The sequence below is a fragment of the Phyllobates terribilis genome, unplaced genomic scaffold (assembly GCF_046119375.1).
Source record: "Phyllobates terribilis strain yellow unplaced genomic scaffold, ASM4611937v1 Scaffold_5__5_contigs__length_657084704, whole genome shotgun sequence".
In the NCBI taxonomy this organism is placed as follows: domain Eukaryota; kingdom Metazoa; phylum Chordata; class Amphibia; order Anura; family Dendrobatidae; genus Phyllobates; species Phyllobates terribilis.
The window spans coordinates 245,438,723-245,456,167 of record NW_027362765.1 but is presented as its reverse complement, the minus strand read 5'-3'; the positions used below and the strand labels follow the sequence as shown (position 1 = coordinate 245,456,167).

The 17,445-nt window shown below is 42.0% G+C and overlaps 1 protein-coding gene across 1 annotated transcript in view; it reads right to left on the bottom strand.

The window, feature by feature from the left end:
- MGAT5B (alpha-1,6-mannosylglycoprotein 6-beta-N-acetylglucosaminyltransferase B) overlaps nucleotides 1-17,445 on the bottom strand; it is a 145,929-nt gene that overhangs the window by 84,477 nt on the left and 44,007 nt on the right. The window contains exon 3 of the mRNA XM_073683975.1: nucleotides 13,066-13,178. Within this exon, the coding sequence (XP_073540076.1) occupies nucleotides 13,066-13,178 (113 nt within the window). The remainder of the gene's footprint in view (nucleotides 1-13,065; nucleotides 13,179-17,445) is intronic.

Below are 17,445 nucleotides of genomic sequence, written 5' to 3'. Positions count from 1 at the left end.
CCAGGTGAGGAACAATCAGAGGAAAAGTATAATAGAAACAAGTCACCACTTCTGTATTTGTCACCCACCCAATGGTGGTCTGTTTCTAGGCTAGTGCATCGATCCTCTGAATTATTCCCCACCTAACCTAACCACAATGGGCTTGATTGATATCTGTTCAGTGTAGCTGATAACTGCGATAAAGTGGTGCTAAACAGACATAAATCAATCATCATGGGGGTGGCGGTAGGTGGGAAATAATGTGAAGGGTCAGATCACTTGCGCAAATCACCCTCAGCGCACTTACAGCCTCATTTAAATAAAGATTCAAAGTTAATTTTCTAAGCAATGGCATATCCATGGAGGTATGTCTGATATTGTTTGATCTTTTCCAAGCCTATTCAGTAGTGTAATTAGTTTCGTGACCCTAAGGGTCTGTTCACATGCTGCGTTTTTGCCACGTTTTTTTCTGTGATTTTTCAATGGTAAAACGCTGCACTGTAGGGGACGTTCACACATTGAGTTTTTACAGCATTTTACAGTACCAGCAAAGTGAATAGTAGTTTTGAAAACTATTGCACATGCTGCTAATTTTTCCCTTGCAGATTTGAACCTTCAAGGTGTTCTTTCAAATCTGCAGCATGTCAATTCTTTCAGAGTTTTTGCAATGTTTTTCACCCGTTCAAATGAATGAGGAAAAAACAAAAGTAAAAAAGCATCAAAAATGTGCATATCTCTCAGTGTTTTACCTGCCAACACTCTGGTTTTTGGTTGAAAAAAATCTGCTGACAATACACAACGTGTGCACATACCCTATGGTTACGTTCCCACAATGAGTTTTTGATGCTGCATATTTTTGCTGCATCTTACAATTCCAGGAAAGTAGATGGGATTTATAGAAATCTTATCCCCACTGAGCTCTCTTTATTTTTTTTTCACTCAGCATAAACTGACCTGCGGTGCGTGTTTCAAATCTGCAACATGTCAGTTTCTCTTGTGGGTACGGAGTTTTCTGTATGGATTTTTCCCATAGATTTGTAATAGATGCGGAATATCCGCTCATAAAAAAACACGTATGCAATTTTAGTGCATTTACGCTGCAGAAATGAACTAAAAGGCATGTAATTCGCTCATCAAAAAAAGTTTTGTCCAAGCCAAACACCGGAAAGTATCTAAAACAAGGCAGCTTTATTTAAAACATGACACACCAAAGAGAAACATGCGAGAATCAGAGCACAGGTCCTTAGAAGACGCAGAACTTAATTTCTTCATCTTCTCCATTGTCTGAGTCCACGGATGTCAGACTGCACTCTGATAACATCCGAGTGCAGTACGATGTCTTTTATGCGACCCACAGACTTGAATGGGCGTGCGTGATCCAAATTGCAGAGCCACTCACAGCATGCCTTAATAAATACGCAAATCTGCACTGCCCCATAGTATAACATTGGTCTGAGTGCTATCCGATAAGACATCAGATAGGACTCGTTTGAGTCATACGCTTATCTGAGTGAGCCCTTAGGCTGTGTGAGTTTTTGGTGAGTTTTTGACGCTGCATATTCTCCCTAAGTTGAAATTGCAGGGTCTTACAGTCCAGAAAAGTGGATGGGATTGTTAGAAATATCATACCCACTGTGTGCTATTCTATTGATAAAATCTGCACATAAAACTCAGTGTACGTGCAAAAGAAATTGACATTGTTGCGGATTTGAAACACGCACCGCAGGTCAGTTTACGCTGAGTAGAAAAGTCGCTCAGTGGGCATGAGATCTTTATAAATCCCATCCACTTTCCTGGAACTGTAAGACACTGAATTTTTTACCCAAAAGGCCCCATTCACATGTCTGTGTTTCAGGTACATGTGGCATCCGTTTTTTTTCATGGGTACCACATGACATGTACCCATTATAATCTTTGGTGCTGCACACATGTCCGTTTTTTACCAGCAGCATGGATGACAAGGGCCAGTACAAGTCTATGGGTCCGTGTAAAACACGTACAGCATACGGGTGGTATCCATGTGTCATCCATGTCCTGTACGTGTTTAACATTGCAAAGTATAGGAGAAGCTTTGGAATTTAATTTTTTAAAGCCATACTGAAAAACAACGGATGGCACACTCATGACACACTGAGCCAAAACACTGATAACATCAGTACCATCAGTACCATTTTTCCGCTTCCGGTATTATACGGTAACCCTTACAGGGCTTTACAGGATTACAAAACCTAATTTCTGTCCTACAGACACATGCAGCAGAATACAGATGCTTCATGTAGCAGCCTGTATTTTGTAAAGAGTGCTCACAATGTGATCTTGGAAAGTAAAGTCCCTCTACAAGCTGTTAATTGCCAGAGCTCTGCCTGCCCCGTAGCACTTGTATTCTTCTAGCAGAACTTGCAGGAAAGTTGGTTTAATAGGATTTAGGGTTGGTTCACACGCGCCTACAGACCAAAAGTTTGGACACACCTTCTCATTTAAAGATTTTTTTCTGTATTTTCATGACTATGAAAATTGTACATTCACACTGAAGGCATCAAAACTATGAATTAACACATGTGGAATTATATACTTAACAAAAAAGTGTGAAACAACTGAAAATATGTCTTATATTCTAGGTTCTTCAAAGTAGCCACCTTTTGCTTTGATGACTGCTTTGCACACTCTTGGCATTCTCTTGGTGAGCTTCAAGAGGTAGTCACCGGGAATGGTTTTCACTTCACAGGTGTGCCCTGTCAGGTTTAATAAGTGGGATTTCTTGCCTTATAAATGGGGTTGGGACCAGCAGTTGTGTTGTTCAGAAGTCAGGTGGATATGACTCACCCCCTGGGCCGTGTGTGCACGTGTGTGGGTTACCCGGAGCCAGTGGCCGTCTGTTTTATGTTTTAGGTTAATGTCCGACTACGCCACCCGTGGATTGCGGTCAGGGTGTACCGCCGCTGCGAGGCAAACCGCTGAGGCTGGTGTGGTGTGCGCAGCAGAGGATGGGACAACTCCCCAAGGGAGGAGTATAGCCTCAGGGCAGTGAGTGTGGATGATGGGAGTGATGGTGCACGAGTGAAGCAGGAACGACTCAGAGTCTTTGCAGTGCAGTTCAGGGTCTTTACTGATGATGATAAGGTAGACCCTTCCGGGACTACTGGCTAGCATAAGGGGCCCGGTCAGTCTGTGAACAAACAGGAGTTCCCCTGGCCAGGTGGAGTTGTAGGCCTCCCCGTCTATCTGCACTCTTCCTGGCTACCTTGCTGTAAGCGAGTGGAAGTAGCCCACATCCCTGAGTATACCGTGTGGTGCTCACCCGTATGGCTGGTGACTTGGACCCTCTGGTAGCTTCCGCTCCTCGCTGGCGGTACCGGTCCCTTGTGCGTGACTGAGCCTCCGGGCTTCCTAGGGCCAGAGGACCTGAAATCCCCTGCCGGCTGGTTTCTGCTGCTGGATATAGAAGTCCTCACAGCCTCGGACTCCTGAGTCCGGTTCTTAGCGTCTTCAGCCAGGACGAGCAATATCTGCTTCCAGTCCCTGGCACTCAGCTCCTGCTCCTACAGAGCTCCTAGCTGTTGCTTTCCCTGTGTCTGGAACTTCACTCTCCCTCTCTGGAGCTTGCCTACTCTAACCCCGCCCCAGATCCAGTTTATATAGGGCAGATTCCTCCCCTATCTGGTCTGAGACAGGAGGTGTTGCATGTTCAAGGGCTCCTGACCAGGGAACCTCCCACTTGCTCTCAGACGTGATATTTCTATCACTGTGGCAACCAGACCCCTGGGGTGCCACAGATACACAGCTGATAGTCCTACTGAATAGACTGTTAGAATTTGTATTATGGCAAGAAAAAAGCAACTAAGTAAAGAAAAACGACGAGTGGCCATCATTACTTTAAGAAATGAAGGTCAGTCAGTGCGAAAAATTGGGAAAACTTTGAAAGTGTCCCCAAGTGCAGTTGCAAAAACCATCAAGCGCTACAAAGAAACTGGCTCACATGAGGACCGCCCCAGGAAAGGAAGACCAAGAGTCACCTCTGCTTCTGAGGATAAGTTTATCCGAGTCACCAGCCTCAGAAATCGCAGGTTAACAGCAGCTCAGATTAGTGACCAGGTCAATGCCACACAGAGTTCTAGCAGCAGACACATCTCTTCAGCAACTGTTAAGAGGAGACTTTGTGCAGCAGGCCTTCATGGTAAAATAGCTGCTAGGAAACCACTGCTAAGGACAGGCAACAAGCAGAAGAGACTTGTTTGGGCTAAAGAACACAAGGAATGGACATTAGACCAGTGGAAATCTGTGCTTTGGTCTGATGAGTCCAAATTTGAGATCTTTGGTTCCAACCACCGTGTCTTTGTGCGACACAGAAAAGGTGAACGGATGGACTCTACATGCCTGGTTCCCACCGTGAAGCATGGAGGAGGTGTGATGGTGTGGGGGTGCTTTGCTGGTGACACTGTTGGCGATTTATTCAAAATTGAAGGCATACTGAACCAGCATGGCTACCACAGCATCTTGCAGCGGCATGCTATTCCATCCGGTTTGCGTTTAGTTGGACCATCATTTATTTTTCAACAGGACAATGACCCCAAACACACCTCCAAGCTGTGAAAGGGTTATTTGACCAAGACGGAGAGTGATGGGGTGCTACGCCAGATGACCTGGCCTCCACAGTCATCAGACCTGAACCCAATTGAGATGGTTTGGGGTGAGCTGGACAGCAGAGTGAAGGCAAAAAGGGCCAACAAGTGCTAAGCATCTCTGGGAACTCCTTCAAGATTGTTGGAAGACTATTTCCGGTGACTACCTCTTGAAGCTCATCAAGAGAATGCCAAGAGTGTGCAAAGCAGTCATCAAAGCAAAAGGTGGCTACTTTGAAGAACCTAGAATATAAGACATATTTTCAGTTGTTTCACACTTTTTTGTTAAGTATATAATTCCACATGTGTTAATTCATAGTTTTGATGCCTTCAGTGTGAATGTACAATTTTCATAGTCAAGAAAATACAGAAAAATCTTTAAATGAGAAGGTGTGTCCAAACTTTTGGTCTGTACTGTATCTGTAAAAATAGGATTCTATACTGTGGCTCTGCATGTCATCCCATTTTATGTGCACACCTATAGACTTCAATGGGGGAGTCTCATCCAATTTCTGGAAGAAACTAGTGCATGCTGCGCTTTTTTTTTTTCACATGCAGATTCGGTAAGTGAAAAAAATCTTTCATCTGCACTGCCCCATTGAATAACATTGGCCTGAGTGCAATCAGTTTATTCTCACTTGGACCAAAAATACATCTGGGTGAATGAATCTTTTTAATCAGCATTGCTAACATTTGTAAGGGAACAATGACCATATTAACATTAGACAGTGTTTTATAATGTGATTCTCAGGAAAGTTGGCACCACCTAGTATTAATTTAACCAAATATATAAGCATCTTTCAGAATGTAATAATTTCCAGAGAGGTTAGTTATACTTATGTAATCCATGCCATGGACTATCCTATAGTTTACAGTGGCTCTGGCTGCAGGACAAAAGGGAAATGACACATAAAGGACCAAATTGGCTAAGCTGCAGCGACTCCCCATGCACTTTCCCTTGTCTGAAGACCCATTCATTTGAATAATCCATAAGTGCTTGCTTTTTCTAGTAAACTCTGTTAGTTGTATGCATAGTGACACAGTGACGGAGGACGTCGGGGATGTTGGGGACACAGAACCCATTCTTCGTCTGCAGGGTGACACGGTGACACAGCCAGCACTCATACATTAAACATAGAGCTGTATGTATAATTATTACTCTCAGCTTGGATTGCGCTGCAGGTTTTCTTGCGCTCTCCTCATCACTCCTCATCCCTAGGGACTCTGTCGTTCCTCATGAGTTGGGGGAGGGAGAAATTGCTGTAGGGGTTTATAAAGTTGTCTTTGATTCCAATTCTCAACAGCTCCCAGAAGAGTTTAAGCTGCTGTGGCAATATCCCCTTCCTTCCCCGCAGCCCGAAGATTTCATTATCTGAGCAGCAGAGTATGAGAATGGAAATGTGTGCACAGCAAAGCTACTACAGTAGATGGGCATTTCGTTGTCCTTTGTTTTACCACTATGTACAATAACTATGGGTATTATAGTTATATTTTATGCCCAGGAATATACCAAAATTGCATAATTTTCCCCACTATCCCTTCTACTTACTGATGTAATTCTGCTTTCCAAGGCTATGTTCACATATTTCCGCTGTGGATTTGGTCCGCAACCTTTGAATGAGGTTGTGAAAATTCACTTGTAGTATACTGTAAATTTCTGCTAATTTGGATTTTGGAATCTGCAGTGAGAACTGAATGTGTCAACATCTCCTATGAATGTTCATGTAAATGTGTTTTCCTCTATATCTATATATATACAGCCCATGGGCTCCAATGGGAAGCCAGTGCTAGAGCCCCCTGATCCGTCACTTGCCATTTGTAATACTTCTGTCCTACTATGTGGCAGAGAAGCGTTGGCCAATGCACCCTTTGTATGTACTGTACATCATTGCACATACATGTTAGAGAGGGCTGCAAATACTAAAATAGGCCGTACAAGATAATGGAAATACAATCCAGTCTGAGCTCACAGTCATTTATGACTGTGACTTCTAGATTCTAGTATTGTAACTACCATTGCTTCGATACTTTGGCCATTAGCTGCATGGCCAGCACAAAAAGTCAGATGTATGGGACCATTACTATCTGTATAGTAATACCACCCATCTCTGTATAGTAATACCACCCATCAATCCTGTAGTCAAGGTCTGCATTTTATTTTGTTGCCTACAAATATTGTTTCAATTTTTGGGGTGATAGGGATTAGCGCAGTAATTGCTCGTTGACTGAAGATGACGCAAACATAGAAATACTACAATTCTATCAGCATGCTGCCACTATTTTAGGCAGGATCTCCTAATGGATTTATACAGCTAGTAAAAAAAGGAAATGTACAAATCTGTATGCAGAGGGCTCCCCCTAGTGGATGCTGTAGAAATTCAGAATTTCACTGGGGATGGCAATAGATTTGGAGCAGTGCTATGGGGTTCTAGAAATTATAGTTACGCCTCCAGTGTTTTGTTCATCTTTATACGTAGTACTGGATTCTGGTTTGTCGCACAAACTGAATAATGTAGATTTCTTTCATGCACAAAAAGTACCACATTTGTTTTCAGCTGACATTTGTATCGTTCTAAAGGAATTTGCAGTTAATGTCCGGGAGGGCCACATCATTAACAACAAAAATAGCCCAAATCAATTTAACCCTCAGGTATTAGTATAAATTTACTAGGATTGAAGGAATTGAAATATGCAAGTGAACCTACAGCGTCCCATGGGCTTCTGACTCAGCACAGGTTTTTCGGCAGATCAAGAGCAGTTTGCCCTACTCCGATATTTATTCAGGCTATTTCTACAGTGACTGCTGGCCTCAACTTATGAACATATGGCACTGCCATAAAAATGGAATAGATGGACTATTTCTTCATTTATTACAGAAGCAAATGTAATGCTGATTAACATTACATATCCCTATATTTTACACTTTCAGGTCTTCAATGTTTAAAGTACAATCTCACCTTAACCCCTTTACCACCTTGGGTTTTTCCGCTTTTGCGTTTTCATTTTTTGCTCCCCTTTTTCCCAGAGCTATAACTTTTTTATTTTTCAGTCAATATGACCATGTAAGGCCTTGCTTTTTGCTGGACAAGTTGTACTTTTGAACAACGGTTTTACCATATCGTGTACTGGAAAAGGGGGAAAAAAAAGCAAAGTGGGGTGAAATTGCAAAAAAAAGTGCGATCCCACAATTGTTGTTTGGCTTTTTTTTTTACCATGTTCACTAAATGCTAAAACTGACTTGCCATTATGATTCTCCAGGTCATTACGAGTTCGTAGATACCAAACATGTATAGGTTTTTTTTTATTTAAGTGGTGAAAAAAAATGCAAAGAAAAAAATTAAAAAATCATTATTTTCAGAAACCCGTAGAGTCTCGATTTTTTGGGATCTGAGGCCGGGTGAGGGCTTATTTTTTGTGCGCCGAGCTGACGTTTTTATTGATACCATATTGGGGTATATACAATCTTTTGATCACCTGTTATTGCATTTTATTGCAATGTTGTGACGACCAAAAAACGTAATTCTGGTGTTTTGATTTTTTTCTTGTTACGCCGTTTACCGATCGGATTAATTATTTTTTTATATTGATAGATCGGGCGATTCTGAATGCGGCAATACCGAATATGTGTAATTTTTTTTTTTTATTATTGTTTTATTTTGAATGGGGCAAAAGGGAGGTGATTTGAACTTTTATAGCTTTTACATTTTTTTTCTATTTTTAAAAACATTGTTTTTTTCACTGGCTTCAATAGTCTCCATGGGAGACTAGAAGCTGCAATCATCCAATCGCTGTGTGCAGCAAAAATGCTCACTTGCCATGAGCGCCGACCGCTGGGCGGCGCTCATAGGAACCCTGCAATGACAACTGCAGGGGTCTCCTTCAGACTCCGGGTTGTCATGCCAACCCATCAGTGACCCGCGGTCATGTGACACGTGCAACAATGGGTGGGATTAGTGACGCACTTCTAGCACGTGCATGTTAAATGCAGCTGTCAGAGTTTGACAGCGGTGTTTAACATGTTAACAGCCGCGGTTGGATCACGATTCCACCCGCGGCTGTTAGGGGCACATGACAGCTGTGCAGATCAGCTGTCATGTGCCTGAAAACATGTGGGCTCAGGGCTGGAGTCCACATGGTGTGCAGGGATACGACCTTGGACATACTCATACGTCTAAGGTCGTAAATGGTTAAAGGGGCATTCCGATTGCAACAAATAAAGCATATTTAAAGGGAATCTGTCTGCAGGTTTTTGCTATCTCATCTGAGAGCAGCATAATGTAGGCAAAGAGAAGCTGAATCCAATGACGTATCACTTAGTTTACTGGGTACAGCCGTTCTGACACAATCAGCGTTTTCAGATTTAGAATGAATCAGAGCTGAGAAAGCTAGCCCCGCCCACACCAGGCCCTGTATATACATTGTCTATAGTCAGTGAGGTGCCTATCACAGGAGGGGGCGAGTCAGACCAGGAGGCTAGCACTGCTCTAGTCCAGCAATGATAAGCACCTGGTGCTAAAACAATCATTGCAAGTTATCAACAGCAAGGAGCTTGATAAGAGAGACATTGCTGAAATCTGTGTATTAACCCCTACAGCATGTTGTCTTCAGATTACATAGCAAAAACCTGCTGACAGGTTATATTAATGTATAATATAAAGTTTCAGTTTCTGACATACCTTCTTTATCATCTCATGGTTTTAAGGTTTCTACTTCTAGGCATTAAATTGGAAGCTTCATTGGATACTTCCAGAGGAATAGCGTCTGGTCTGATCATGTGATTCACACAGGTAGACAGATCATTACTTGTGAGTGCTGTAAGTGTAGAGAGCTGTATATATCACATTACCAGGACAAACCTCCATCCTGTGGATGTAAACAGTAAAGATTCCAATTCAATGACTACAATCTGTTTGGAAGTGACGGTCAGTCTTTTGATATCTGAATATACAGGTTCTCTCACTGAGCACTCCACCCATCAGCGTCTGGTGGTTTTACTCATAGCAGGATCCTACCTACCCATAGCCCATGGGAGGAATCACATTAGGATAGGTCCCAGCAGAGACAATCGCCTTACCGTGGCTACAGGGCATACATGAATTGGCCAATTTATGTGCTAAGTCTTTTCAATTTTTCCTATTTTCTAGAGCAGTAATGCAATTCAAATGTCATATATTTCATGTTTCCATGCTATAGCCCTACAGAGTGCTACTTTATTTTTTAGTTATACTGTATATGGAGATGGCTACTCTTAGTAAGCACCTGTACACACCTGTTTTCTGTTTCGAAGTGACGATCAGTCTTTGGATATTAATTTTCAGGTACTGTCCAGGAATTTCGGGATGGTTGGCAGCCCTGGGAAAAACTAGAGGAGGCTATGGAGTTTGTGGCCCATGTGCAGGGAACCTGGTCTGAACCTAGATGACTTAGCTACAGTATTTAAAAGCATAGCTATGAGTCTCAATATTTCTCCGAACTCATAGACTCCCATCATTAATGTCATTAATGTAATCTTATGAGCATGCTAAGGTGATTTTTGTTTAGGGGTAGTGTGGTACTGCCATTGTAAATCTGGGAGCAAATTCTTCTGGGTGCTTTAGTGGTAGTGCTAGATGATAAAAATACATTAGGGACAATGGAGTATCTGATCATAAGGACTTTTAAGGCACTGACACCCCCACCTCATAATGCACTCCTGAACCCCACCGGGGGAACAAGGTGAAACTCAACCAGACCAGTGTGAAGGACCACTCCAGTTATTCTTTTGCACATCAATGTAGGTTCTTATTCTGGATTCCATTTACGCTGTGTTCAGATGTATCTTTTGGTCTAACCAATATTGTTTATATAACTTACACTAGAGTTTTTGATTAAAAGTTATGTTGGAATGTGACATTGTTTTCTGCTTGCCTACACTATGGAAATGTTACACTGCTATGAGCTATGTAGCTTGAAAATAAATGTAAACCATAGAGATAGATGTATGCCTCACCCGCGTGTCTGCCCTTTCACTATCATATAGATATTTGCATTACACAGAGAAAAATACTGCCTTATTTAAGTTACTAGCATTAATTGCTTTAAATGATAGATACTAAAAAAATAAAAGACTTACATATTGTTGCAGACTCAAGTGGTGTGTGATCCTAATGCCCCAACGCACGTTTCACTCTTTGCTTCATCAGGGGGCATACATCTATCTCTATGATTTACATTTCTTTTCAAGCTACATAGCTCATAGCAGTGTAACATTTAACTATGTTGATGTACCATGTGGTCCTGCATTGCATTTCTCAGGTGAATATATATGTTTAACTATTTATCTTAAATAAATGTATTCATTTTAAGACAATATGTGCATCTATTTTTTCTTCGGGCAGTATATATAGTTCTGGTGTGTCTTTAGTAATTAAGCTGTAAGTACATGCTCTATATGTTGGTAGTTACTATGGAAATGGTAGCCACAAGGGTGTAACTACAGGGGATTAAGGAGCATGTGCCCCATATGCTGGGTTCTGGGCAGGCCTCCAACAAGCTATGAGGACCTAGCTAGGAAATTTACAAAAAAAAACATAACTATGACACTGGTTAGTCCTCCCAAAATATGAACACCCATTAATGTCACCTCTGAACACTTGATCCTTTGAAACTCTCCCAGTGGTCACAAATTTTCTATTTCAGCCTGCGCCCACATTCAGTGTTTTTTGTCCGTGCAATTGCAAACATTTTAAAATAATCACCAGAGACCTTGAGTTAAATATTTTCTCCCAGATCCACTCTCCATTGTGTGTCCATCAGTAAATAATTGCGTAACGTCATCCAAAAATATTCCTCATCCTTTTAGTTTTTTCTTTCCTGTTGCATATCCCATGCTAGATTCTCCCACTGCTATGTTATTACGTACGTCTGATGTTTGTCTGCACATACACATTTCCAATCACTTCCCACAGCCGGAAAATTGCTGTAATTTGGCTGCTCAATTTTTCAAAGAAAAATTAACTTTCAGATATTTGCCCTAAGATTAAAATCACATTTTATACCAGCAACGTCCTAGTGGGATTGACAATGCAATTTCATGGTCACAAATTTTTATGATTGCTTTTTATGACACATGCAGAAAAAATAGTTATGCTGGTTCAGTTTCTTGATGGCACTGTTAAGATACATATAGTAAATATTCTCAGTGATCAATACAACCCAATACACACATGCAGACTCACAAAGGCATATAGTTATACACACTAACACATTGTATATATACCCTATAATACTGAAATTGCAATACCAAGAAGGAAATTCAGAGAAACCGAGACACCAAAACCGCAGGTTCTTGATAAAAAGCTTGAACTTCATTCCATATTATTTAAAACAGGAAGACAAAACAGGCAACGTTTTGGCCATAATTGGCCTTTCTCAAGCCTAAAGAGAAAAAGCTGTATGTTGTAGGCTTGAGAAAGGTCAATTATGGCCAAAACGTTGCCTGTTTTGTCTTCCTGTTTTAAATAATATGGAATAAAGTTCAAACTTTTTATCAAGAACCTGCGGTTTTGGTGCATCGGCATCTCTGAATTTTCTACGTTGTTTTTGGACCTGGTGAGAGGCCCTGCCGAGCTAAGCACAAGTTTGGTCAATGGTGCATATGAATCTACTATTGGACCAAGAAGGAAAAGTTGTGACGTTGTGGAAATTACAGGACATGTATAGACATGTTGCGTATATGAAAATAGTGAAAAAAATGAAATGAAAATTTTCAAAACATCTTGATTTATTCAGGATCGAGTATAAGTGCCAAGCACAGAAATCCCCACACTTATGCACCTTGGATCAATGAGGTTATTAATGGTTGTCTGAACAACATTGGCAACTTATTGGCTGCAGAGATCACAAGGTATAACAATGTCATGAGAGCTGGGGCCAACATCGCTGGAATGGTGTCGGTGCAGGAGGTGAGTATATTTTATTTTTATTTTACAATAGGGTCTACTTATTTTAAAAAGGGGTTGTCTAGGTAATGGACCACCCTTTTAAGTTCAATGTATACTAGTATACAATAAAGCTCCCATGCCCTCTCTAGTGCTGAAGTTGGAAAGTTTATAATTTAAAAGGGTTGTCAAAAAATAAAAAGTTATCAACTGTCCAGAGGAAAGGGTCTGACTACTTGGACTGTGAAAGAAGTGCAGGTGGCAAATATTCGCTACAGCTCCAATCGTTGACTAACGAACATAACGCAGGGCACTTGGCTCCATTAGTGCCATAGAGTATATATTAAGCCAAAGAAAGCATATGCGACCTATGCTCCAATCACAATGAAGACTCGAGGACCTCTGTTCTCGTAATTAGTAATCCCAGTTATCCAATCCCCCATAACTGTCCAATGGATGAAGTCTTGCTTTATTTGACAATATTATATAACATTACTAACTAGATCTATATTTGGATCCCAGTAACATGTTTTTTGTAAAGGGCTAACCTTCTGTTCTGATAGTAAATGGAGAATCTGCTAGCCGCTTGGCTGAAAACTGTCCACCGAGTGAGGTCATCAGGAAGCAAAGAGTAAAAAATCCGATCCCCAGGACGAAAATCCTACAGGCAAAGGATAAGAGATTATTTATGAAACATATCATGACATTTACCAGAAAATCCATTTTATCAGATTTCCAATGCAAAGACTAACATATCTCATATATGTCCAATCAGTTTGCTTTAACATCCTAAATTTTGTGTTGACTAAAGATAAAACGGACAGTGAAAGTTAAATACAGATTTAAACTATATATACACTAGGTATATGCTATTTGCACTTTATATCGATCTCTTTCGAAAATTATCATTTTATACACTATCCTTGTCACAAATTAGGGAATTAATTATTGTTGAATCAAAGAGTAATTGTAAATAGTACATTCTCTAAATTGTACATTCTCTAAATTGGATATAGTCAGCAATAGGGGGTGGGGTCTTGGTCAGTGTCAGGACCAATTTTTAAATCTCAATAATAACCTTTTGGATAGGATTAAGAGTAAAGTGTTAGTCTTTGCTGGTGACAAAAACTTTATAGGATAATATCAACAGATCTAGACTGTATAATATTACAGACCTATCTGGATAAGATGTCTGCATGGACAAACACTTGGCAGATGAGGTTTAATGTTGATAAATGTAGAGTAAGGCACCTAGTACAGAGTAATCCTAGTACTGCATTTACGTTAAATGGGAGTATACTCGGGACTACAGAAAAGGAGAAGGACTTGGGCATTCTGGATACAGGTAAGCTGAGCAGCAGTACTCAATGTCAGGCAGGAGCTCCAAAAGCAAACATGATTTTTGGGAGTATACAGTCCTGCTCATCGTTATTGGCACCCCTTCATGTTTTTCATAGACTGTACAATATCTTCAAAAATAAATGGAAATGTACAAAAGTTATATCCCCAGGAATTTTTAATTAGTGGTCCAAAGCAATCCAACAATAAAACATTGTTTTTCAACTTCCATGTTGCAATTTCAAAGTAGAAACAGAATAAACAGCATGTGCAGCAATAAAGGCACCCCTAATTAATACTTGGTTGCACACCCTTTGGCATTGCTGATAGTGTCCAAACGTTTTTTTGTAGCCATCTATAAGCTTCTTCCACTTCTCAGCTGGAAATTTCTCCTGCTTTTCCTTTGCAGTTTGTTCAAGCTCTTGAATGTTCTTTTTCCCAATGGCAGATTTCAGCTCACCCCAAAGACTTTTGTTACAGGTCCAGGTGGTGGAACCTCTGTGCTTCGGTGCAAGGAGGGACCAGAGGGGCGTGACTAAGTGCCCACTCGGACCGACCCAGGTCACACAGCGGGTTAGTCGACTCCGTGAACCAGGGAGGGACCGGGCAGGTGAACCAGGTGCCACTCTGGGACCGACGTTGTGTGAGAGCAGGTGACTCCCACGGGTCAGATCACAGGAGCTGACCGGTACAGCAGATGAGCACGGCAGGAAGGCTGGCGGGTGGTCCGAGTCGGTAAGCAGGCGGGTACGGTGGATAGCCAGACAGGGGCTCTGGGTAGGCAAGCTGGTGGGCACAGCAGGTTACTTGGCAGGTGCTCCGGGTTGGCAAGCTGGCGTGCACGGCAGGTAACTGGCAGGTGCTCCAGGTAGGCAGGCTGGCGGGCACGGCAGGTAACTGGCAAGTGCTCCAGGTAAGCAGGCTGATGGGCACGGCTGAAGACAGACTGATGGGCTGGACTGACAGGCAGACTGGTGGGCAGGACTGACAGGCAGTGGGACCTGAGGGCTGAGGAAAGTGTTAGCACACAAACAACAACCTTGCACAGGCACCTCCAGGTTTTGGAGGAGGTGCCTTATAAAGGGGAAGTCCTCCGGCCGTTGGCCGGGGACTCTTTAAGATGGCGCGTGTGGCCCCTTTAAGAGGGAGGGAGCGCGAGCCCTAAGCATAGTGCCCGGGAAGCTGAACGCAGTGCGAGCCACAGCAGCAGCAGGAGGCAGAGACGCCGATGCTACAACTTTCAATGGGATTGAGGTCATTTTAAAACAGTCCATTTTTTATTTTTCAACCATTCCTGTGTACTTTTGGATGTGTGCTTTGGGTCATTGCCTTGCTGGAGCACCATGATCTTCGACTCAAATCAAGTTTTCTTAGACTGGGTAGGACATTTCACTCTATAATCTCTTGATAATTCTCTGATTTCATGATCTCTGTGATACGGTCAAGGCCTCCAGTACCAGACGCAGCAATGCAACCCCACAGCATTATGGATCCTCCACCATGCTTGACTGTTGGTAAGGTGTTCTTTTACTTATAAGCTTCATTGCGGCATCTGTAAACAAACTGTTGCTTAGCATTGCCAAAAAGCTCTATTTTTGTTTCCTCTGTCCACAAAACATTTTCTCAGAAGGATTGTGGCTTGTCAAGGTACTCTTTGGCAAAGATCAGTCATTCCTTTTTATGTCTTTTCTTCAGCTATGGTTTCTTCTTTGGCCTTAGCCCATAAAGCTCTGCTCGGTTTAGTGTGCAGCATACTCTACTTGTTGAAACCATCCAGACTGTTCCAGGTTGGCATTCAGGTCTTTGGATGTTTGATATGGTGTTTTTTCCACCATTCGGACCAACCTACGAAGACATCTCTTATCAATTTTATTCTTTCCCTCATATCCAGGAAGGTTCTTGATAATTCCATGCTTGGCAAACTTCTTAATAACAATGCGCACTGTTGAAATTGGGCTACCAAGGTCTTTGGAGATGGCCTTATACCCTTTGGAAGTCTAGTGCTTGCTAATAATAGCAGTTCTGATGTCCTCAGACAGCTCCTTTGCCTTAATCATTGTGACAAAGGATAAGGGTCTACCATGTGACTTTTTAAAACACTGAAGTCATCATTAATTGGCTAATTCATGTCGCATGGGCACCGACAATTAATCACAGGAGAGTCTCTTGTGATTTACCACAGGCAAGTCAAAATGTGTTTCCATACTAAATTAATGTAAAGGGTGCAAATACCAGTGTCACAGCAAGCTTTAGGATTTTCTATTTTTCCCTCCCATTATTTTTAATTTTAAATTATTGTTTATCATTTGCACTTTTGTATATAACACGAGTGCTCTACACAAAAAAACTTTTTCACTTAATTCATTTTTATCAGGTGATATTCAACATTATGTACTTAAAGTTCATGGGTGCCAATAATAATGAGCAGGACTGTAAAAAGAGGGATAATAACTTGTGATCACAATGTGTTATCATTACTAGTGTTGAGCAAGCATGCTCGACACTGCTTGGTACTCGCCCGAGCATCTCACTACTCGGGATGTTTGGCAAACACCGAGCATTTCCGGGTTACTCGGGCGGGAGCTCGGGTCTCCGCCCGCCCTGCACGTTTGGCGCTCTTTACAGAGACAATGAACATGCAGGGATTGTCAGCCAGTCACTGTAATGCCACAGCCATGTTGTTTGCGGGCATTACAGTGATTGGCTGGCCGCACAGCGTCACCTCGAGTATTTAAAACTGGGCGCCGCCATCTTGGACACAGTCGCCCGGGATCAGACAGTGTAGGGTCGGTGCTGCTGAGTTAGGGAGAGATATACAGTGTGAAATAGTTAGTGTAGGGTCTCTAAAGCCTGCCAAACAAACAAACAGTCCTTCTCAGGACTAATATCCATCCCAGACATCAGGCAGGCAGGCAGGCTGTATAGGAGACGCAGTGGTTATACCAGCAAACCCTGCACTACAGTCCTGTGTGCTCCTGCTGGTCAAATTGCTAGACTTATCCCCTGGTCTCAGGGGCCAGGAAAAGTCCATTTTTTTTCATCTAAATCCTGTATTTATTTATTTTTCCTCAGTCAGACTGTACAAATACGCGTCTTATTAACCTTTTGGTCTCCCCCCCCCCCCCCCAAAAAAAAAAAAAAATTGAGTGTGTCTGTGACTGTTCAGACACCAATATATCTGTTTAAAAGAGTCTGGTGTAGGCCAGAGAACTAGAACTTTGGTTTTGCAGTTCCACGGTTCAAATCTCTGTATTATCCAACTTTTGGCCATTTTTCCGTAAAAAAAAAACAGTAATAGTGTCTCGCTGACTGTTCAGACACAAATAGATCTGTTTAAAAGATTCTGGTGTAGGCCAGAGAAATAGAACTGTGGTTTTCCTCTTCCACGGTTCTAATCTACTTTTTATTACCCTTTTCCATTGATAGTGCGAGTGTAAGCTATTTTACTTCCTTTACAATGGGCAAGGCGCGTGGCAAGGGACATGGAACTGGACGTTCTGGTGATGGTGCGTGTACAGGACGGGGCCGTGGCCAAGGTGAAAATGTGCCACAACCAACAGCCACATCTTCTCGCTCCCACTTCTTGACCG